The 25,120-nt window shown below is 39.0% G+C and overlaps 1 protein-coding gene across 5 annotated transcripts in view; it reads left to right on the top strand.

Moving 5' to 3' along the window:
* The window catches only part of LOC143860173 (DNA double-strand break repair protein), a 64,002-nt gene that overhangs the window by 13,715 nt on the left and 25,167 nt on the right, over window positions 1-25,120 (top strand). For 3 of the 5 annotated variants that reach the window (XM_077370730.1, XM_077370728.1, XM_077370729.1), the window contains exons 2-4: window positions 5,652-5,739; window positions 8,803-8,883; window positions 23,151-23,184. In XM_077370730.1, the coding sequence (XP_077226845.1) occupies window positions 5,660-5,739; window positions 8,803-8,883; window positions 23,151-23,184 (195 nt within the window). In that variant the 5' untranslated portion in view covers window positions 5,652-5,659. Of the gene's footprint in view, window positions 1-5,651; window positions 5,740-8,802; window positions 8,884-21,976; window positions 22,909-23,150; window positions 23,185-25,120 lie in introns of those variants that run through there. The other 2 variants (XM_077370732.1, XM_077370731.1) reach the window with 2 other exon arrangements.

Genomic DNA, 25,120 nt, shown 5'->3' with positions numbered 1-25,120 from the left:
CCATAGAAAATAGGTATTAAAAAAATATAATAATTTTCTTTTGCACTCATATTCCAATATATTAAATCTAGGGAAATGGTATCAGGACACCCATATTTTGATATTTCCACAAACCCAGCCGTCTTTTCTTCTTTAATTGTCTTGTGAGAGCTTTTGGGAAATGTAAATAACCTTTTGACAACACTTTAAATACTAAAAGACAAGATGGTCTATGAAAATATCAAAATATGGTTGTGCTGTGATTTCACTAGTCTTTAAATACTAAAAGACAAGATGGTCTGTGAAAATATCAAAATATGTTTGTGCTGATTTCTTGTCCCTGAACATAGTGTCGAATTGAATCTAATGACTGTCATCCTTGTTCCTCCACGAAAGTGTAAATACTTCCTTGAAAGGTACTATCCTCACTTTGATGTATTCATGTTTGACAGATGCTATCTGTCAGGTGCTGTCTGTCAGGTAACAGATAACCTGTCACCTCATAAGTCTACATTTAACAATAAATGAAATATAAAAAGAAACCCTCTTATCTGTATTTCACAGTAAATAAAATTTAAAAAGTTATAAAGACGAATGCTTTTCACATTAAATAAATAAAGTGTAAGATGTATTGACAGCTGGTCCCATCACATCATATCTCTTCTTTTCACAGTAAAAAGTTAAAAGAAGTTTACAGTGAATAAAATGTACAATGACAGAGACAAGCCTGGCACACAGTATATTAAAAAGTTAAAAGACACAATGTAAATTAAAAAGTTGCAGAGAAAAGCCACGGAAAATTCAGTGGACATGTCTGAATGCGTGTCGACACAGTGTCGACACGGGTCTAGACTAAAAAACCGACGTGTCCATGAATCATAGGTTTTTATTAAAAGAGTACAGGTTGTGCTTTCATATAAAAAAAGTTAGGAAGAAAACACGTTTAAAGGGAAAATATGCAGGATTCGCATCTTAAAAGAGACAAAGATCAATCAAATTCAACCGAAAAAAACAGGATTCGTGAGGGACACGGGCACATGGCTACGACAAGAATTCGGGTGTGTCCCACGTGAATCAATGTCCGATTCGTTTGTAGAGATGTGTTGACATGGATTCGGCATAGGTGGGCAAAGAATCCATGCAACATAGCCTTGAACACTCGAGCATTTCTTTCCTTCCATAACTACCATATCATGGTCAACAAAGAGCTTCCCATGATGAGGGATTTTTTTGTTTATGGTTGTGAAATTTCATTTCTAGATTGACCATACCATGGTCAACAAAGCAGGAGTAAATGCTAAATTAGAGTTATGGAGAACTACCTTGGAGTCTAAAGGTTTTAAACTGAGTAGGACTAAGACAGAATACATGGAATGCAACTTTAGCAATGTAAGGAGGTGGGACGAGGATGTAGTAAATATGACTGGACATGAGGTACCTAAGAGGGATATCTTTCGCTATCATGGTTCAATTCTACATAAGGAAGGAGAGATGGAAGAGGATGTTAACCATAGAATAAGAGCAGGTTGGTTGAAGTGGAAGCTTGCAACAGGAGTTCTGTGCGACCTTAAAACCCCTACCAAGTTGAAGGGAAAGTTTTATAAGACAGCTGTGAGGCCAGCCATGTTGTATGGCTTAGAATTGGGCCACCAAGAAGCAGCATGTGCATAAGATGAGTGTAGCGGAGATGCGAATGCTTAGATGGATGTGCGGGCCACACAAGGTTAGATAGAATTAAAAATGAAGACATTCGTAAAAAGGTGGGGGTGGCACCAATTGAGGAGAAGATGAGAGAGTACCGCTTTAGATGGTTTGACATATCCAACGTAGGCCTTTGGATGCTCCGGTGAGAAGAGACGACTTGTGCCAAATTGAGGGAGTAAAAAGAGGTAGGGGTAGACCGAAAATAACTTGGGTAGAAACAGTGAGGAAAGACTTGATAGCTAGGAACATAACAAAGAACATAACCTTGGATATGATAGAATGGAAGAAAATGATCCACGTAGAAGAATCCAAATAGAACCAGGACTAGAGCCGGGTAGATTCCATTTACCTTCTTGATGAATTTTTTTCTAAAGGATTCATTTAGCCGACCCCAACTAGCTTGGGACAAAGGCTTTGTTGAGTTGAGTTGAGTTGTGAAATTCCATTTCTATCAATGGGTTGTTAGATTGGAAATGCATGATGGTTTTGCACTTTTGGTTGTAGAGCTGAGGATATTTAGTTAATATTTTACGGTTCAGTTAGGTCTTGTTTTGTCAATAGGGTATGATAAATCAGTTTATTTTTTTCCCTGGATTTTTATCCGGTTTGTTTTAAGTATGCTCTTTGGTCTTGGCATAATCTGCAGACAGTGATCATGGATTTAGAGGGCGGCCCAGTGCACCAGGCTCCCATCATTGCGGGGTCTGGAGAGTGTTAGTGATCATGGATTTAGAGAAATGTTAAAATTCTTGTGTTTATACCTGAGGCATGCGTACATTCTTCTCAAAGAGTGATGACGCATATATTCCAGAACTGCAGTTAACTTTTTTTTTTTTTTTTGAAATGAATTACTGCAGTTAACACAGAATTCATTTTTGACACATCCAAATGTTATTTTGCTGAAAAGATGGGAAAATTGATTCAATTCTATTGTTAGGAGTGGTCAAAAAATTCATTTTGATTCTTGATTCCATGCGGAGAATCAAGAGAATTGTTACCGAACGCAGCCTAAGCAACAACTTCCTCCTCTCTCGAGCTTAAACCGTAAGTTTATTCCATTTGTGATTATGTATTTTTTTATATGTTTTTCTTACTTGTCGTTTGTATTGACCATCTTGTTCTCTGGGGTGTTTCCCATCTCTTTTCTCTAATAAATCTTCCCATCATTAAAAAGATGGAAGTTCATGCTCTCTCCCTGATGGGGTCCATCCTAGGGCCCGCATTTTAGTTTTTAAGTGATCTTTAAGTCCCATAAGTTATAGGAGGGGTACCACGGTCTTTTCGTACCTATGTCACTTGTTTCTTTGAGTTATGAGGATTCTAAATAGGCCTCACACATTTTCTATGGGAATTCTAGGCGGGGAGAGTTTTATGTCATTAGAGGATATTTTAGTCCAAAAGTGTCGAGGTTTTGTTTAGAGTTTAGAACTTTTCAGTTCCCTTCCTTTTCTTGTATATCGTAAGCTTTATGGCACTTTTCTTTCAGATATGATGGAATGAGTGAATGAATGAAAACGGTTCTTCTTTACTACTTTGTAAAATTGTGGGTGTGAATCCTTCATCCTCAAGGTGCGATGCCTAATCATTCCTAAGGTGTGAAGCCTCAGGATTGCTAGTGTGATTCTATCATAATCTTCTTAACATTTGGTGAGATGCCAAGGGGAACTCTTGGTGGGATGCCTTGTGATAAGTAGCTTGTTTCCCTTGCAATCTATATTTTTTTTCTCCTTTTTCTTTGTCTCTTCCATACAAATAATCTGTCTGAGAACCGAAAATATTCCTTTCCCTCACATAAAATTCAAAACCATATTTCTTCTTCTTTTTTTACCCATCTCATCTCAGCTTAGACGATGCGTCCCTTAATCTTTCCCAAAAACCTTGCTTACACCTTAGCTACGCCTTCAACTTCCCGGCACATGTATACATTTTCTCAGCATATGTCTGCAACATTCTAAACCTACCTGAAACCTAGTAGAAATGTTATTTTCAATCTAATCATACATTTTAAGATCCAAGACCATAATTTTTACCCATTCATTTCTCCTCTATTCTCAGACATATTTTTCCATATTCCTAAATCATCTAGATATTTTAACCATTCTTTTCTTCCCTATTCTCAAACATATTTTTCCATATTCCTAAATCATTTAGATTTTTTACTCATTCCCTATTCTCAAACATATTTTCCCATATTCCTGAATCATCCAGATTTCTCAAAATTTTTTGGAACTCAAACGTCTTCAAGAACTTGCTCTAAACTCCTCAATCCATGCTTAAAATCAGCATACATAATCCCTTCTATAGATTCACCCTACATTAGATTTGGCATCAGAGCAAAGTATTGGTCATTTCATCGATCGTCCTTCTTTAGATTTGGTAGCAAAGCTCGGGTTGGAATCATGTCGTCTAAATGCAGTCCCGATCGAATAGTTGAGTTATTGGAAAACTTAAACTCCAAATTTTAAGGGTTGCTGTTCCACCTAGATTGCGTGCATCACTCACCAAGATTTTCATGTACCTCTTCTAGCCTTGAAGACTCCATGGGTTGCACATAGTCAGGAAGAGGCATTAGCCCCTTAAAAACTGCATGAGAATTAGAAGGGCGACAATTGTTATCCAACACGCCTAGAAGAGGCTAATCGTTTGGCACACTCAACAGGAAGTGCTTACACGACAACTAAAGAAAGAGTGGCAGATCCAAGAAGATACTTCTGTTGATATTCTTTTAACGGAGTCACCAATCTTAGTATGTATACCTCTTTCAAAGTTTTAATATTTAATTGTGAACGTGCGACTGAACATATACAGACCTAATAAAACAGAAGACCTGAGTTTCTTTCTGCGTATGCTGATGCGTTATAAGAAATACATCGAAAGCGCTCCAGGGTTCTGTCAAGTGTCTACACCTTTAAAAAAAACAAGGACTGAATTATACATTTGGGTTGTATTCATAGGGGCTTCATGACATAAAGGTGGACGATTTTTAGCAATGCTGGGAAGCTATTTTAATTATTATCTTTAAATGTTAATGTAGCTGTTGAGAAGGTGGTTGAATCTTAACATCCAATTGACTCTAAAAAAAAAATTGTTTGCTCATCTATAGGATGTCTGAGTCTAGTGGGGGCTGGTGGGTTTAAAAGAGAGAACTTGGGAGAGTAGAATGGGCTACTATGGAGTCTAGAGGACTTAGTAAAAGATTCTAAGAAAGAGATTTTGGTATTAAAAGCAAGAGATGCAACTAACTTTGCCAGATTTCAGGAGCCATTTCTTCATTGAACATGATGTGCCAAATGTGATTAGCTGGAATATGAGAGGAAAGATCTGGCCTTGTAGGTTAACCTTTCCCACTGAGGAGATTGTTGTCCTTTATAAGCTTGTTGATTTCTCTCATCATCCTGTTCTGAATTGTTATTGACATGTAGTGGTGTTAGTGTTTTAGTGGCTGTGTTGTAATTTCTTGTAGTTTCAATTTTGATGGGGTCGTATACTTTATTAGTAATCATTTGTAGTGTTGTCTGCATGAAGGACGAATGCCAGATAACCATTCAAAAGATGGTTACAGCTCTCGTCTACTCTGTAAAAACCTCATAAAGTTTTTTTATAGGGTGGGACTATTCCTACGGATGCGCGCAATCACCCGTAAACTACGCTCGCCGGGTAAGCCCCAGGGGATTTGAACTCGCGTTACTGGGGAGCATACCCATGACTTTAAGCCAAAGAGCCACAGCCGTACGGGTTAAACCTCCTAAAGTTCTCTAATGGAAGTGTTGAATATATGATTATCTTTGTATTTGTGAAGTAAACTTTGTAAAGTCAACCACGAGAATCGATCCCAGAACCTGATGATATATTTTGTTCATGACTGCATTTTTACGGGATATTGTTAACTGATTTTTCACGCCTTATTTATGTACCTTCTTTCGGGTAGATTTCTTTTGACATTTTCTGACCTTATTTTATTTTTCTAGTCTTGGTGATGGACTTTTCCCGTGAGGATGCTAAAACATTATGGTCACAAATTCAGCATGAAGAGAATCTACTCAAAATAAAAAGGGGGTTAGTGAATTTGTACTCTTTCATTCTCTAGTTTCTTTATGTTATACTTGTTATACTTGCTTTTCATATTCCATACTCCATTAGTTGGATTGACCCTTCACTTGCCTTCATTTTTTACAATGATTGATGTGGAATGAGATCCACTGAGGAGGAAATGCTATAAACTAAAACATGGTTTATCTCCCTTCTTTCATTACTTTAAAAATTTAATTGCTATCTTAGAACTATTCAAAGATGAGTAACCTACTAATCTATAAACAATTAAACCACCCTTATAAACATCATGAAATTTTAAAATTGACCTTTGAAACAAAACTGAATATAACCTTTTTCTTTGGGGGATGAAGTTTTGTCTTAGTGGGTGTCTTATCATTGATCTTAGTTGGTGTATCCATCCGTAAATGCATCAATGTTTTTTTTTTTCCGGAATGGTTGCAAATTTCATTCAAATGAAATGGAAGGCTGAGACAATCCACCAAGTGATACAGAGATAAAGAAAGAATACAATAAAAAAATATATAATCTGGTTACGGAGGGAGAAAATCAAACCACTCTACCTACACCATCCCTAGCTAACCTATCCGCTTCTCTGTTAGCCGATCTTCTAAGGTATGTGAAGCCGATGGACACACTTACACTTAAACGACACAAAAAGAGCAAGGCAAGGACATAATCAGATGTATGGCCTCTATTCTTCTACACGGCTGCAATTATTACAATCTAGGACTAGAAACTTGATGTTTGGATGTCTGAGTGTAGTCTTTTTTTCATGTGGTGCTGCGTGGTGGGTTTTTTTAGGGGGGGGGGAAGAGAATTTAAAAAGGTACTTTGTTTAGCATAGATTAGTGATGGCTTCCTCTTGAGAGAGGCAGTGTCAAAATCCCAACCACATACTGTTCTTTTTTGTAATATGATAAAACTAAGAAATTACTAATGAAAAATAAAACTAATAAGGAAACTATGGTTTTGTCATTGGTAAAAAGTATGTTATTGATGTTTTATTGACCATTAGATATTTGATTTCTCATGTATTTGTGCAGTGCCATATGGGTTACATTGATACGTGCTTTGGTGATTATATTTTTGAGTTAAAAACTGGTTAACAGATGGGATTCAGATAAAGATCTTATTTCCTTTCTGTCTGAAACCTTGGCGGGGATCTAAACTACAATTTCATCATAGAGATCCAATGAAAAACAAAGGAAAAATAGAAATTTTTTGTTTTTTAACGGTCTGGGGAATGGAAACTGAATTACCTTTTGGTTCTCCACGAAAAGAACCTTCTTTTTTTGTTGAAGAGATGAAATATAACCAAGGTATATCTTTTTGATCAGAGGTTGAATCGATCATCATCAGAAGAATTAGGCCAAAAATTAGGATACATTCTGGGAAAATGAAACTTCCATGGAAGAGAAGCAAATGAAACGCTTTCAACTTCAACCGATATGCCCTTAGGCACGGCCATACATAACATAGAAATCACACTTGGAAAGGGTGGACAATTAGCTAGAGCAGCAGGTGCTGTAGCGAAACTGATTGCAAAAGAGGGTAAATCGGCCACATTAAGATTACCATCTGGGGAGGTCCGTTTGATATACAAAAACTGCTTAGCAACAATCTACCAAAAAATGAGCCTGCGTGGCTGTTCTCTCGTGCAGAAGTCAGCTGTGAAATGGCTCTCTGCTAAATTGCCTAGCAAATCCCCCCTCCCCACCCACCCCCGCACACATATAATCTCTCTCTCTCTCTCTCTCTCTCTATATATATATATATATATATATATATATATGGGGAGTTGCTAGGGACTTTTGCAGAAAGGCATTTTGCGGCTGGCTGTTTCATGAGAGAGCAGCCACACAAGCTCACTTTTCAGCAGACTTTGTCTTATTCATTTGTTACATCAGAGGTGGCTGCTCTCATGCAAAGCCAGCCGCGAGATGCCTTTCCGTTAAAGTCTCCGGCAAATCTCATACACACATACATTCATATTGAGTGAATGGTTATTTTGATAAATCAAAAAAGAAAAGAAAAAGGAAAATGCAAGACTCAAAGTTAGGGTGCAACAGGAAAAAAAAAGGAACTGCAAAAGGGGCTTAAATTCCAAGAAATCACCTGCTTAAGAAACACCTGCTTAAGAAGCACCAAAGATACGAGATGGGAGGGGGAGAGTTGGAGCAAAGCTTGAGCTCTACTTGTTAGTGTTTGTTGCAAGAGCACAAACCATGAACTCAACTACAGCTATAAACTTCTCAACTCAACTCAACAAAGCCTTTGTCCCAAATTAGTTGGGATGCGCTAAATGAATCCTTTAGAAAAATTTCATGAAGAAGGTGAAAGGAATCTACCGGCTCAAATTGACTAAGTCTAATCCTGGCCCTAGTTGGGTTCGTGTACGTGGATCATTTTCTTTCATTCTCTCCTATCCAAGGCCACGTTCTCTGTTATATTCCTAGCCATCAAGTCTTTCCTCACTGTTTCTACGTAAGTCATTTTCGGTCTCGGTCTCCCCCTACCTCTTTTTACTCCATCAACTTGGCACGAGTCACTTCTTCACTGGAGCATCCAAAGGCCTACTTTGGATATGTCCAAACCATCTTAAGCGTTGCTCTCTTATCTTCTCCTCAATTGGTGCCACCCCCACCTTTTTACGAATGTCTTCACATTAGTATTTTATATGAAGGCCGTGTTACTGCGTCCAATGCTTTTAATTTTTATGCTTTGTTTAGAATTTCACCTTAGACCTTGTTACAGTTTGAGAGCCATTTGAAAGTTGGCATCTCATGTGCCAACAACAATTCCTGCTGAATATTATGCTACATGGGCTGCTTTGTGACTCTAATTTAGCACTTACAGGACCGTTTTCTTATGTAACTATATTTTTTAAGCTAATTTATATGCCATTCAAAAAAAAAGAAAGAAAGAAAGAAAACTATATGTCATGCATGTGATTTGAAACAATAGTTACCAAGCTTTGGGAAATTTCAGGCCTTTGTGGCATTTTATGAGTTGTAAATCAGATTATCTTTTTCGGCTCACAGAGAAGTTTGAATGAATTCTGTGCAGGTGGTTGTTGGCATTGCCCAGAATACCAAAGCCAAACACTACTAAAATGCAGTTCAAAACTCCAAAGTTATTGAAGAATGTGTAAGTAGATGCATTCTTTTCGTAACTATTGTTCACATTTTACTGTGTTGAATGTGCCACAGGAAGTTTGTTTCCATGATATGAACCGCTAATGATGTGTTTCAGTCAATTGCTACTAGAATCTGCTGGCGTTTCCCTTGTTGATTGGCAACGAAATTTAAACCGAAACCGAAATTTAAAAATTTCGGCCAAAATTATAAGTTTTTTTGTTCTCAGATGAGGCCGAAAACGAAAATGAAATTTCAAACCCTGATTGGCAGATTACTTGAGAAGTTCCTCTCAATGGGTGAGCAAATTGCATGATTATTCAATTACCTTGTAACTGAAAATGGACTTATGTAAGAGACATGCACAACATTTCTTTCTTACCCATTGAGTTTTTGGAGGCCTATTATGCTCCAACATCATTTGATGCCATACATCATACTGTTTTGTTTGGTCGCAACTAGGGGTGGACATGGTTCCGGTTCGAACCGAGGAACCGAACCGAACCGGCACATATGGTTCGGTTCGGTTCGGTTCGGTTCCATTTCTATATGGTTCGGTTCCGGTTCCGGTTCCGAAATTCGGGAACCGGTGCAAATTCGGTTCGGTTCTGGGTTTGGGATTCCGGAACCGAAAACCGAACCGAGAACCGACCCTCACCTTAAGTCCTTAAGTTCCATACCTCCTCATTTGATAAAATCACCCCACGCCCATTTTAATTCACCCCCTTATAAGTTTTAATTCATGCAGGGGATGGAAATATCATTTCCACGAGATTTTATAGGGTGTGGGGTGTGGCCCTAAAATCTAGTATTTTCAAAAAAGTAATGTACGGCCCACTTCATAGGAATATCCAAACCGTTCATTTGTTGGGACACAACATAAATTGGTTGTGCCCCGGAAATCATCTTCAAGTGAGATTCCATTGATTGACAGTTAGGATCTTCCAATTACCAAGTGTAATTGGAACCGAACCGAGTGTAATTCATGTTGAACAGAATAACCAAGTGTTGGGTTCGGTCCCATGTTGAACAGAATAACCGAGTGTAATTCATTTTTTTTTTTGAAATAGCAACCAAGTGTAATTCATTATTCATATATAAACACTAAACAGGGGTTACAGGGCCATTGGTGAAGGTTGGGTAAACCCAAAACCGAACCGAACCGAACCGATTATATATGGTTCTGGTTCGGTTCGGTTCCATACATATATGGTTCGGTTCTGGTTCCAATTTCAGGGAACCGATTATATATGGTTCGGTTCTGGGTTTAGCCCAAAACCGAACCGAACCGAACCATGTCCACCCCTAGTGGCAACATATTGTGAAGGTTTAGCTTATATCTGAGCGCGGTTTTAAATTTCCACCGAATCAACACGATGCGAACGAATATTTCCGTTTCCATCCCCACTGAAACAAAATTGAAACGACCAAAATGCATAAACCAAAATCATAAGTGGTATGCTATATCCGTATGTATTACATATCATATTTGTATGAATTGAATGCGAAATGTGGTGCATTTATTATGTGTGTGTGTGTGTCTATATATATATATATGAATTATTTGTGAAATTTGGCATGTACTGAATTATCACTAGGCGTTTGATGTTTTTAAACCATTGTGGCTGGTTGTCTTGCTTATGTGATGGTTTCTAAGTATATATTTGTGCTTATTCTAACATTTCCTGGAGTTCTGTCTTTAAATTCTATCAGTTGCATATGTTTCCGTGATTTTACAAGATTTCCATTTTCCACCAAAATTTCCAACCAAAACTGAAATCTAAAACCTTGTATATGAGTAGTGTATTATAAGTTCTAATTGAACTGGCATTCAGCTCGGCAGCTTTTTATGTGGACTGCAGTATTTATTCTTTCAAAGGCTTTGTTGTTAGCTAATGTCATCACTATGTGGACTGTGAATGCATATTGACTTCATTGTATAAAACATTTCAAACTCACTTATAGTGTTAGTATACTATTCGTGTGTGTAATATCTACTTTTGCTAAGGTTTGTTGCCTAGACACCTGTTTAGGCTCAGATTACCCTTGTTGCTGCAATAAATGACACCTTGATAATATATTTTTTTGTAAAAGGCAGCCAAATTTATTAAGAAACTTAACAAGGACCAAGATGGTCAATACAAAGGCAAAAGAACCATTAAGCAAATACAAAGCTATGACAAGTCAAGGGGCATGGAATCATAAGCGCCAAAGATTCCTTAGAAACTCCAACCTTAGCAAGAATATCCGCAACCTCATTAGCGGAGCGCCGCACATGCTGGAAAACTGCTGAAGATGATTTGACACAATCAAGCATTTCATCAAACAGATTGTCAAATCTCTATGGCAGCTTTTCAAGATCATTGAGCTAGCGAATAACATCCATTGAGTCCCCTTCCACCACCACGTTAGTAATGGCTTCTCTTGCTATGAGCCTCAATCCTTGGTCACTGCACACACCTGAGCTTCTGTAGCATCCGCTTCTCCAATGGGTCCTGCAAAAGCCCATACTATCTCCCCTTTCTCATTTCTTAGAACTCCCCCAATCCCAGCTGGCTAGGGTTCCCCAAGCTTGATCTATCAAAGTTGAGTTTCACAAAACCCAGCGCCTGGGGAACCCAGACCTGAACAATCTTTTGCTTTACCTCCACGCTTTTACAAACTTCTCCCCACCTTTCCCACAGATCATAGGCGGAAACAAATTTGAACCGAGGAAGAGATTTGGCCCATGAAATCGTCAATGCAATCACTTTGATAAAGAGGATAGCTGAGCATTTAGAAACTCCTTTGAATACTTTAGCATTTCTTTCCTTCCGTAACACCCAAATGATGCAAGATTTTTTCTTGATAATATTGCAAGATTTTATCTATTTTTTTCTTTTTTCCTTTGTGTATTGTGTCTATATGTGTGTATAGGTAAGGGATTTTGCACACCTTAAATGCAATAACAGCATTATTCTGCACGCCCTAAATGCAATAACAGCATGCCCTAGTTTGTTGTCTTGAAGTCTGACGGACTCGGGCTTTAATATTTGACCAGCCATTATTACTTTAAACATTCAAGAGAAAAATGAATAACAGAGGAGAGAATGAAGAAGGTTCACACATCTTCAGCTGAGAAATTCAAATTTCCAAGAACAAGAACAAATCAACGCTCCAAATCAATAGAGATTTGATACTGACTTGTATTAGAGAACACAAACTGATGGATTCAACCAGTTAACAGTAACAGCCCTTATACATTTATCATAAGGATAGATACTCTCATCCTCGTTGCACTGCAAATCCACCATCTCTTTGCTGAGCAGCATACCAATTTCGTTTATAGATGGTTTCCAACCTACTCTCTTCATTTTCTTTTATATCTATCCTTTTCTTTCTTCTGCAAAACCACCCTCTCTTCTTCTTCCCTACTCCTCTCTATCATGTTGGAAGGAAAAAAATAAAGAACCAAGAAATTTGGACATTAGCAAAGGATAGTAAGCCTAACTCAGGGGTCTAGGAGTCTGAGAGTGAAAAAACCATGTGGGGGTGGGGAAGGAATGGGTATAGGATGACAGTTAGGGAATACTTTAGTCGTCGACCGGCTGACCGCTCACTGGTTCGGGAGAATTTAGATCTCATTCGATGTATCTGTGGTATTAACCTTGATCGGACAACAACTTCCTTTCTAGATCTAGTAGAAAGTGGTTACTCAACCTAAGAGGCTTTTCGCAGTCAAGGTATCTTATCCAGTTGTTGCCGGAGAACTCTAATTTTAGTTAGCCAAGGAGGATTCCGGGGGGATCCCCTAGGTTCCCTCTCATACCCAGACCGCGTTCTTTGGGAAGTCAGGAGGACTTGGACTTGCTGTTAAGAAGATTCGAGTTTAGTAATGGAAGGCCTCGTGGGAGAGCGAATCTTTTAAAACAAAATGAGAGAGACTGGAGATGTATGAAATGCAATTATTGGAACTTTTGCACTCGATTTGTTTGCAGAAAATGCTTTGGGTCGAAAATCGTCCCTAGAGGGGGGTTGTCAAAATCTTGGATCCTAAAGGCTGCTCCCGAGGAGAGTATTCCCCCCGCAGTAGAAGACAAAATCCCTTTGATTTCTATTCCAACAAGTTTGGTAGCTGAAAGGTTGACAATTCTAAAGAGCTGCTTCTTTCTCAAAAAAATATATTCTAAAGAGCTCCTTGGTGGGCTCATTAAGAAATAACTCTTTGCCGGAAGAGGTCTCGAGTTGGGCTAAGAGACAGTGGGCACTTCCTCTTCTCAATAAGCCTTTTTGTATCAGTCCTTCTATGGTTCTTTTTTGTTTTGACTCTTAGGATCAGGCCTTGAACATTTTAAGACGTGGTGGGGATGCGTTGGGCAGGTATCTTTCTCTCTCCAGCCGTGGTTTCCCGCCATCAATACTGGGGAAAGATCAGTGTGGCTCAGGCTATACGACATTCCTTTGCATGCCTGGTCTGAATCCACGGTGGAGGCGTTGGGTCAGCATTTTGGCCAAGTTCTAGAATCTCAAGTGTTTGGCAGTCATGATCATTGTTTAGAATTTGCCCCTGTTAAAGTTTTAACTTCACTTTGGAAATGTCTACCATCTTTCATAAATCTTTAGGTAGATTCCATTATTTACCTGGTGGGAGTTAAGATGGTAGTTGAGGTTTTAATCCCTTTCAATGCCCAACCGGCGATTGGGGTTTCCTCGGATTCAACTCCTGAAATTAAAATTTCCGATGAGATATCGCTGGCTAAGGCCTTATCCGGGGATGGGCCCCTGTCTAAATCCCCTAGGGGTATTCCGGTAATTTCCTTGATGGACCCGTTGAACGGGTCTGTTGAAGAGTTTGAATTTTCCTCTACATCGAGAAAGGCAGGGCCGTCTGTAAAACCTAAAACGAAGCAACCATCATTGATCGGGATGGATGTCAGATCAAGGAAAGGTTCGGGTCAGTCTTCTTTAACAGCTAAATCTTGTACCATTGTGGGAAAAGCCCCTGGAAAGATCTCTCTGAGATCCACTTATGCAGTCGGCTTTAGTGATTAGGGCGGTGAAAATTAAAAATCGATTCTTTAATAGGAACAAAAAGAATAAAGGGAGGTCGAGAGTCCCGGTTATTAACTCCTGTCAAATCGGTGGGGATCGTGTCATCGCTCCAAGGAATATAAATTTAAATCGAGTAGAGCAGGTCAGTCATTTTGTGTGAGGGTTTCAAACCGACTCTCATTTATTAGCCATTAAAGGGGTCTCTCCCTCTTTCAAAGGAGGCTTTTGGGTTGTCACAAAAAAGAAGAATCCAGAAGAAACCTCTTGGCATCCAAGTTTAGACTCTTATTGAAGGATTTTGATAAATCCTCTTCTCCTTTAATGTCGACTGCCTCGCGTTGCTCTCTCGGAAAGAGGAAGGCCGTATCCTTTGAAGTTGTTGATCTCCAATTTCTGAAAGAATTGGATTACAATGAAAAAATGGTGTCTGAAGAGTGTCCCACCTCTAGGGAGATTTCAATGGGGATTTGGAAAAGGCAATGGAAGCAATTCAAGAAGGATGCCCTGGCAAACAAAGAAGAGCTTAAGAAAGTCTCCGGATCGACGAATCCGAAACATGTCTTTGTTCGAATCTACAAACTTCCTTTTTTCAAGGAAGCTTTGGAGGAGGAGAGAAGGGCTTGCCGGCTTCGATGGGAAAAAGAATTGGCGGATGAAATAGAGAGACCTGAAAAACTGATAGCAACCTATTTAGAGGAGTCTCGAGATTCAAGGGGGGCACTTTAGACAAGGAGGTGAGTATGGAGATCTGAAATCGGATGGGTTTGGAGGCCAAAGATAAAAGGAAGGACAAAATGATTGAGGAAGGTGAAGGTGGGGAAGAAAATATTGTTCTCCCATCTGAGGAATTAGACGAGATGCTAGCTATAGGTGATGTTTTTGGGATAGGCTTCGATGATGATCTCGAAGCTACGGAGAAACTTTTCTTATCTATGGCGATCAGAGACTTGAAGGAACGAAGAGAGGCTTGTGAGGAATAGGAGGATGGGAAGATTGGTGAAAAATTGGGGGCCGAGGGTAGTATACCCTAAAGGAAGGGCCATCCGGCCCCGGATGAGAGTTGGTAAGTCTCCGTAGCGAAGTGTTTAGAAAAAAAAGAAAAAAAAAGAGAGACGAAGAAAAAAGAAAAGAGAAAGAGAAAACAATTATCATTTAGAGGAGAATAGAGTCAAGAAAAAAAAGATATTGGAGTTCAATATCTTGATGACTTCAGGAAGTGCGTTAATTGGCCCGAAGTTGATTCCCTTAGGCTTGAGAGTCCTCAGTGTCTTTCGTTTAGGGTTGATTCCTTCCTTAGTCTATTGCCTGAAGATGGTAGTGATTTTCTAAAATTAGTCCGGAGGTTTTAGTTGTTAATTTGGGAGATTCAAAAATTGGGTTATAGGTTTGTTGATGGTAAATCTTCTTGATGATCATCCAAGATAGCCTTAACGTTTAAAATAGCATAGTGAAATACTTGTTTATATCTATAATTACACAATCTATAATAGTCATGGCTTGAGAGACCTTGTCTTTCGCTTAGACTTTCTTGTTTGATTTCTCTAGTCTTGCTATATTTTCTAGGAGGATTACGTCTGATTAGGGCTGCAAATGAACCGAGCCGGCTCACGAACATGTTTGGGTTCGGCTCGTTAAAAGCTCGGCTCGGGCTCGTTCGTTTACTAAACGAGCTGAACCCGAGCCCAAAAATTAGGCTCGCCAAACTAAACGAGCCGAACTTGAGCTTTGTATAGTTTGGCTCGGAAAAGCTCGTGGGCTTTTTAGGCTCGCTTCATAAACAAGCCGAGCCGAGCCAAACTTTAAAGCTTGGATTATGTTTGTTTTTTATATACAAAATAAAAGCATGTGGGTTGTTTACCACAAATGAAGGTTTGGCCGAGTGGTTAAGGTGCTAGATTTAGAGGGGGCTTGGGTTCAAATCCCACAGATGTATGTTTTTATCATTCTTGAGACGAGACGAGCCGAGCTTAAGCCGAGCCGAGCTTTCTTGAATATTTCATGAGCTGAGCCGAGCTTTTTCGAAAACTAAACGAGCCGAGCCGAACACGAGCCTTCTTAAAAACTAAACAAGCCGAGCCCGAACACCCCAAAGCTCGGCTCAGCTCGGCTCGTTTGCAGCCCTACGTCTGATCTAGAGTTTTAAAGCTTCAGAGTGTAAGCTTGGTTTTTGTTATGAGAATTAGTTTATACGCAGTTTCAGAAGCGTACAGATGAAGGTGTATAAAGAATGTTCTGGAAGTTGTAAAGAAAGCATGCTGATGAAAAGAAGAAAGTAGGAGTGTTAGGCTATTTTATTTTGACTTACTTTGCTGTATTTTCAAATTGGTCTCGGGTATGCTCGAGTCAACACTTTTTAATATTTTGTAAAACAGGTTAGGACTCCTGGTCCCGAATGCTATCTTAATATTAATGAAAGGTTTTGCTAACGAGTTCCCTGGGGGCACTTGTTAAGGTGCATTGGGAATGATATTTTACACATCTTTTGATTATGAATTCATAGAAAATGAGTATTTTTATCAAACAGTGTGTAAAATGATTGGAAAATATCATTCCCAATGCACCTTAACGGGTGTCCTTAGGGCACTCGTTAGCAAAACCCTTAATGAAATATATCAACTTTCAAAAAAAAAAAAAAAAAAAGAACCAAGAAATTTTTGCCATCTTTTTTTATTATGATCAACCCTTTATTATTTTTTCTAATTGGATGGTGGAGGATATTCCGATAGGACAAATAAATGGATCTCTCTCTCTATCCCTCTCTCCCCTAAATCATCTTCACCGGCAACACAAGTTTCATGCTAGGGATCCAAACCTATCACTGCACATACACCACAACACCCAACATCACCACCTCATCTCTCTCTCTTATGAAACAAAATGACATGTTTCTCTCGTCTTCCATCTTCTATAGAAGGAGAGAATAGATAAGCATTACTCTCTTCCGTTCCAATCGGATGCAATATAGAGTAGTTTGGTCTGCTGCTGCTCGTACAAACACCGATTTTTCCCGTGGTACACTTCTCCCCACTTCGCTAATTTTGCCTTTTCCCCTTCTTTTATATTTAAAAAAGAATACTGGCTGGGGCAACTAATACCAACACAGCTGGTCGGATGTCACTAGACGACAAATGAGGATGTTTTGCTATTGTGGTTGGACACGTAGATATCAATCCCCTATAAACTGTTTATCATCTAAATATGTGACGTAATACGCATCCAATGTGTCTTCACGAAGTCTAGGTTTTGCAGACTTGTTGTAGTCATATCCACGCTTGTGTTCGTAGTTGAGCATCATAACTCATAGCTGTTAGTCTTCTAATTCTCTTTTGATGGTTGTGTTCAAACTTTGGATGAACTTGTTCATAAATTTCGTCTACTGATAATATTCACAGTTTCTTATTTAGATTGTTACACTTAGTGACTATATTGACAGACTTTGGAATTGGAAGACAAGATAACAGCTTTATGCAGTTCATTATAAGGAGCTATTTAGGTATTGTACAACATCAAAGGGGAAATGTCAACAGTTTCCTTCATGCATAGAAATAATAATAAAGATATGTAAAAGCAACGCATTTAGACTGTTGCTACAACTATCGGAAATAATCATAGAATCTTTTTCTCCAAAATCACCCACCCCCAAGATAGAGACTGAAGAGCCATCTATCTAAACTTGCCAATTAGTGATCCATGCAAATGCTATTCGTGAATATGTTGGCTTTTTTGTGCCTTGCCCTCAATGTGAGAGGCCTATACAAAGTGAGAAACAATTTCAATGTCTCCTTCTTTCATGAAATATTAGATCTAGTTCAATATAATTTGCAATGGTCATAAGAGTACCGTGCTTGTTAGAAATTTGATTAGTGATAGCTTCAATAAGGAGTGACACTAATGTCACAGTGATGGAAGATCGATTAGGGTGCTCTAGATTGTCTTGTGTTATGATTAGATTCTCTGATTTTGAGGACAGGGATGAGCTTCTTGATCTACCATTGGAGCGTGATTTACTTGGGAGAGGAGTGAAATCAAACATCGAATTGACCAGTTCCTTGTTTGCCGACAGTGGACTGCTGGCTTCCTAAGAGCTTTTGAGATAGCCCTTCTGCTTGATCTCACACTCGGATCGTGGGGCCCAACTCCTTGTCGCTTCAAATTAGCATCGTTGGAGGAACCCTCTCTCCCCAACAAACTCTGGAAATGGTGGCCGGAAGCAGAGGGCATGGAACTGACAGATGTAAAGCTTGGTTATAAGCTTAGATGCATAAAATTTAAGCTTAAAAGTCGGGCTAAAGAAACTCTTGGAGAGTTAGACCAAAGGAAGACAAGCATACTGGAAAAGCTCGTCTGTTTGAAGGCATGTATGAAGAGAGAAAACTCAGTCCAGATGAGTCTTTGGAAAGGACCAGACTCCAGGAAGATTACAACCTAATAATTCTATAGGAAGAGCTGAAATGGAGACAAAGATCCTAGGTTGCTTGGATTCAGATTCGTATGTCGGGATCCGACATGGATTCAAGGTGTCGGATTTGGCAAACCCCTAAAAGTAGGATTCGTGGATTCGGTAATTTTTATTAAATAAAATATTTTTCTTACAAAAATTAATATATGTATATGTATTCATGAAAAATTTAAGGGTGGAGGGTCGAGGCGTTAGAGTTTTTATTAAGAGATTCGAAGAAGGGGGGAGGGGGGTTAATGTTCGAGTGGAGGGTCGAGGCGCTAGGGTTTTTATTAAAAGAGTACAGGTTGTGATTTTATATAAAAAAAATAATAATAAGAAAACACATTTAAAGGGAAGATATATAGGATTCATATTTTAAAATAGACAAGGATGTGTCGGATTCGCCCAAAAAAAGGATTCGTTCGGGACACGACTACAACAAGAATCCGGGTATGTCCCACGCGAATCCATGTGCGATTCGTGTGTGTGGAGACGTGTCCACACGGATTCGGCATAAGGAGGCAAAGAATCCATGCAACACAACAAAGATCTATGTCTAAATAAGAAAAGAGATAAGGACACAACATATTTCCATAGCATTGCATGTGCAATAAGAAGAAATTAAAAGAATAAATGCTCTAATGATAAATGGAACAAGAGTGGAAGACCAATAGCCATGTCCTCGGAAGTAATTACATATTTTAAGAACCTATACTTGTTGGAGCGGCGATTTTCACACTAGAAAATATCCTATTTGATCAATTGGATATAGATTCTAAGGTGGGATTAGAAAGACATTTCTCAGAGGAAGAGGTGAAAAGGGCCATTTTTTCCATGGAAAAAGATGAGCCCCCAGACTTTGTGGATTATGCATGGCTTTTTATCAGAATGGTTGGGAATGGATGAAAAAGAACATTATGGACTTGTTCAAAGAATTCCACGAACGTAGAAAATTGAGCAGAAGCACTGGAGCCACATTCATCACCCTCATCCCCAAAAGAGATGGAGCGAAGAGTTTGGCGGATTTCTATTAGTCTAGTTGGAAGTGTCTATAAAATTTTGGGCTAAGTGCTAACAAAACTGCTTCGTGCGGCATTTGGAGGCATTTTCTTCAAAACCCAAAGCGCTTTTATTCAAGGTAGACATTCTTGATGGACCATTGTTTGTAAATGAAAGTATCAAATTTTACCGTCACTCTCTGGAAGCCCGATTTCCGGGGTTGTATATCTTCTAGAGTCCCTGTTCCAGCATTGGATGAGTCTCTTTCGGTTTTGATGGCTTGTCTAGAAGACCAAACTAAATGACTATCTAAATGGTGATGAAAAGCCTATTTTGAGGAAAGCCTTGTGTGAGAGGCTCCTCAGTATGGCATTTTTGTTGGATTCGATTCAATTGAGGCCTTGGGGTAGTGCCGTGGAATATTGGGGGAGCGGTGAGGGCATTTTAGACTGTAAAATTTTGGCAGGGAAGTAGAATAGTTACTCGACATGATGAAAGTGCATGGAAGCATGGTCCTCACTGTAGCGGATGACTTAGTAGATTTTCTTCTTTGCTTTTACCTGGTCTAGGAGTATGCTCCTGGCCATCCTTAATTGATTCTATGTATTGCAGGTTGGGACCTCTGGTCCCCAATGTAGTTTCCACAGTATCAATAAAATTGTCAATTTAAATTTTTTATTTTTTTACCATCACTCTGGCAAATCGGGCATCCGTTGTAAGATAGACATGGAAAAAGCGTAAGATAAAGTGGAATGATGCTGCCTTGAATATATATGATGAGAACAAGTTTTGGGCCCAAGTGGAGAGGTTGGATGACAAGTTGTCTATCGTCAATGTGGTGCTCCTCTATACTCTTAAATGGTACGCCAAAAAGTTTTTTCTAAACCTCCAAGGGTCTTATGCCAAGGAGCCCCTCCATCCCCGTTCTTATTCAGTGTCATATTTGAAACTTTCAGTTAGATGATGGATAGAGCTAGAGTCCAAGGTTTGATCGAAAGCTTTTAGGCTGGAAATCAAACGATAGAATCATCTCATCTCCAATACTATGATGAGATGCTCATTTTCAGTAGCTCGGACATCAACCAGATTAAAAATCTTGAAGCCGTGATAATATGTTTTGAAGCTATATTTGGGGAAAGAGTGAACTACGCCAAATCCATGGTTATGCGAATTGGTTGGGGCTCCAGAGATGGAGGCTAGCGCCAAAGTGCCAGGTTGTAAGACAGGAAAAATCCCAGACACATATTTAGGCCTTCCTCTATGCGTTTGGCAGACCCCCAAAGCATCTGTGGAATCCAGTCATCAAACGAATATAAGGGGAACAAATAGGTTAATTGAGAACCTTCGGAACAAATAGCTTAGTTTGGTGGGTTCCAAAGTATGACCTCTTCTTGCATGTTTCAGTTCTATTGTGTCTCATCCCCATGGTTTGTTTTTTGAATTTGAACAGAAACGCAGTTAAGGTTTTTTCTTCCATCCAAAACAGATGCATTTAGTAACATCAATATAAGGTTTGCAATGGAGGCATTCGATACCTCACTATTCCACTCTCTTTTAAATACATTGTTAGGGAATAAATAGGTTAATTGAGAACCTTCGGAACACCCATTGTCCTCTCAGAAGACTCGGCATGGTCTTGGATCAGAATCATACACAGTTTAGTTTGGTGCCTTCAAAGGTATTGGTTCTTTTAAGTGTAGCTTGCCTGTGCTAAATTAATGAGCCTGTTTGTTTATTTTGATGTAATTCTCTCTTGGTTATAGAATAACTCTCATCAAATTAGTAATGACCAACCTACAACTTTACTTCATGTCTCTCTTTTGGTGTGTCCGATGTCTGTCATCCTTAGAATTGAACATCTTTAAAGAAATTTTCTATGGAATGACAAAGGAAACAATTAGACGTATCATTTGGTAAAATGGTCGGAAGTGTGCAAGCCTTTTAAAGAGGAAGGCCGGGGAATTAGATGTTTAAAAATTATGAATAGAGAATTGTTCCGAAAATGGTTGTGGAAGTATGGTGAAGACACATGCCTTATGTGAAGTTCTATAATAAATGCCAAGTATGCCTCACACTTTGAATGATTGACCCTGATAGATGCTTACAGAATCCATGGGACTATGGTTTGGTGAGACAACATGGAAATTCTAATATTCTTTTTTCTTTTTTGAATGGCAGGAAATTCTAATATTCTTCCAGAAAATATTCAATGAGTGGGAGATGGGGGCAAGTTGAAACCTTGGTTGGATATTTGCTTTGGGAAAACTGTTCAAGGAGGGTTTCCCTTCTCCTTTTAGAGTGGTATAAAGCAAAGATTTCAGTGTGGATGACACTTTCGATAAGCGGATGAGTCAGTGGAATGGAATTTCAACCCTAGAGAGATTTTTTTATATTAGGAACTAGAGACTTTAGCCTCTTTCCTCACAAGAATTAATTTGACTTACATAAAGAGGCAAGGAAATGATAAAGGTTTTGGAGTTGGACATTCACCTGAATATTTACAGTTAAATCCTTTTAAGAGGCCCTTGTTCAAAAATCTGGTACATCGCTAGCCTGGAAGTGTTTAGAAAGTCAAAGCTCCTCTGAGAGTTGACGCTTTCTACCGGCTGTGTATCTTAATGAGATCCTCACGATGGATCATCTTCGTCAATGCAAGAGGCTAATTGTCAATCATTATTCACTTTGTCTTGCTGATGCGGAGCCTGTAGACAATGTCTAGTGTAGCTTCATGTGTAGGTTGTGGTACTTTGTGTTTGGTCTTTTCAATGTCAGTTGGGTCCTCCCTTGTCAAATTGCTTATCTTTTCGAGTCCTGGAGACTTTTCCCTTGGTCTTCTAGAGGTAATATCTTATGAAACTTATTTCTTGCTGCCACTCTATTGTTTGTATGGAAAGAAACGAGTGAGTATTTAACAGGGTATAAAAAAGCTTGCACAATTTACGAAGACAATCTTTTCTGTGACAGTCCGTTGGTCATCCACTTTTCCTGTGTTCTATGGGATATTGGAGTCATCTTTCCACCTGTCTTGGGAAGAGATTAAGTGGAGGAAGGTTTGTGTGGATGGACCCCATCCTAGATGGTGCCCTGCCTCTCCTGGTAGGTTGAAGCTAAACTTTGACGGATTGAGTATCGGCAATCTCGGACCGGCAGGCATCAGAGGTTTAGTAAGGAATGCTTATAGCGAGGTGCTTTGGGACAATCCAGGACCAATTAGGGAAAATGATGTACATGAAGCGGAGGTGGAGGCTTTGTTAGAGTGGATTATACTCGCATTTCAAGCACAACCAGATCAGATAATAAATGATGTAAATGAAGCGGAGGTGGAGGCTTTGTTAGAGTGGATTATACTCGCATTTCAATTACAACCAGATAAGATAATCACTGAAGGCGATTCCCTCAATGTTGTGGTCAAATGGGTGAGAGACCAAATTAATTTTCCTTGGAGGTATGCTGATGCCATAGAGTAGATTTTGGATAAGTTGGAGGGACTTGACGATGAGTTTCAACATGTTTGGCGATCGGCCAATTCGGATGCAGATTTACTAGCTCGATCAGGAGTAGATGGAGGTGATCCAACTTTTTTATCACATACCTACTTGAGGATATCATCTGTATAGTGTACCTTCGACGTGTTTTTTCCTTTGCTTTTCTCTTCTCATTGTATTCTCTTTGACCATCTCGGTCATCAAGCCTTTCTGCCCTTTATTAATAAAATCCTATTGCATTTAAAAAATCACTCTTGATACATTTATACTATCAGTTACTTGAGCATGAATGGTTTGATTGTTGTTTTTGTCGTGTTGATGCAGGTCTTTGCATGAATCATTTTTGAGGGATGATGATGTGAGTTATTTCCTTATTTCTCTTCTAGATAATCTATCTAATGTCTGAAATGTTTAGTTCTGTTTATTTCTTTGTATTTTCTTATTTCTCTTCTAGATAATCTATTTAATGTCTGAAAGCTTTAGTTCATATGCATAGCTTGCTTGGGTGACATATGATTGTAACTATTTAAAACATACATATTTTTTTTTTGGAAGATGACAAATTTTATAACTATTCATAAAGCATTCGGGACCAGTAGTCCCATCCTGCAATACAAAATATTAGTTTGTGCTGGGCTGGGCTGGGCATACCCAGACCCGGTAGAGTGGAAAGAAAGTACATGAACCAACCATTCCTTTCCTTAATTCTACTACATATCATTCTGCAACAAACCCTGGCTCTATACTGGCCCTAACTCATTCCTATAGTCCTTCATCAAATTCTTCTTGTTCACATATAGATAGATACATTCAACATTGAATTAGTCTCTCACCACTCCAGTGTCCTTTATCAGTAATCCGCATGATTGTCAACTTCTACCATTCGTCAATGCAACCCTACGATTGGATTACTAACGCTCCCGCAAAAAACAATAAGAAGCTCGTCATCCCAGCAAAATGCCATCATGGGGCCTATCACCAAACTCACAACAGAAGGTTCTCTATTCCTTCGGACCTTACCTAAAAATTTGAACCGCCACTCTGTACCAAAATTCCAAGGAAACAAGCTAGGTAGAGGATTTCTTTAGTTCCAGGATAAGGCTCACAACCTCAGAGACATATATCTCCTCATGAAGACCCAATGGTGAGATCTCCTCATCAGATGGGGTTTTATCATCTGAAGCTTTCTTTCTGGAGATCATCGCCTCCAATTTTTGAATCCCCACCATCCTGTCCTCCTCCCACTGAAGGCGCATTGAGGACCATTCTTCCTCCAAAATTTTGATGAATATGGGATGCTTATACATAGGAGAATGAGATTCTTTAATATGCCAAAAACTAGTTAGCCTAAACAACATTTCAGGCGACCTTTTAGCTTCCTCCTTAAACAACTTCCAATGCCGTTTAAGGAATCCCTTGTGACTTCTCTCTAAGTGGGCGAAAATTTGGAGGCAAGTTCCTCCTGATAGGCCATCGATTTCAAGGACTTTAAGGCCACCTCCATCTCAAGGAGATCCATCGAAAATTTCCTCTTTTTGCCACTAAGTGGCCTTGAACAAGAGAGGCCGAATTACTTTGGGCGTCCATCTTAGAATTAAGAACCCGAATCCAGAGCAAGCAAGTGTTAAAGAATTTTCAAAATGGCAAAATGATTTTGAAAGAATTAAAGAAATTTAATCAAGAATATTTCAAATATGAAAAACAATTTTAAGACAGGGCCGGTTGACCGGGGGTTCCCGGGCGACCGCGGATTAGTTATTGCAAACTTGAATAATTTCCAGAAAGGTATTGGAGGTCGACTGTGGAAGGTCTGTCGACCGCGGTTCTTTGGATAAAAAAAAATAAAAGGACAGAAACATGCCGGCGGGCGACCGCGGTAGCCCGATCGACTATGGATGTTCGAAAAACTAGCTGTTGGGTCAAAATATACATGGCTATTCACCTCGTTTTTCTAACCTTTCTTCATGTCTTTTGATTCCCAACAGTCATGGATGTTTTTCAAACACAAGGGACACCCTGTGGATGATCCAAGACACTTAAATCACAAATAGTTGTGATCGAATGGTCATTATTCAAACCAATTCAAGAGATGTCTTGAAGGGATGTTTTCCTTTAATGAATAGACATCTAAAACTCTATAAAAAGAGCAGAAATCTGTCTTTTCAAAGATAAGAAAACAGTTATTGCTGTACTTTTCTCTCCCTAGCAATTCCTCATTTTAATTCTCTTAATTTCTAGTTATTTTGTTCATAAAATAGTTCACAAAAACAATTTTCTGCAGAAACAGTTTTAGT

Source organism: Tasmannia lanceolata, unplaced genomic scaffold (genome assembly GCF_043159265.1).
Source record: "Tasmannia lanceolata isolate RefF3 unplaced genomic scaffold, GAP_Taslan_0.1 ptg000037l, whole genome shotgun sequence".
NCBI lineage: Eukaryota > Viridiplantae > Streptophyta > Magnoliopsida > Canellales > Winteraceae > Tasmannia > Tasmannia lanceolata.
Note: the sequence above shows the minus strand (reverse complement) of the source record. Positions and strands in the feature narration are given on the sequence as shown.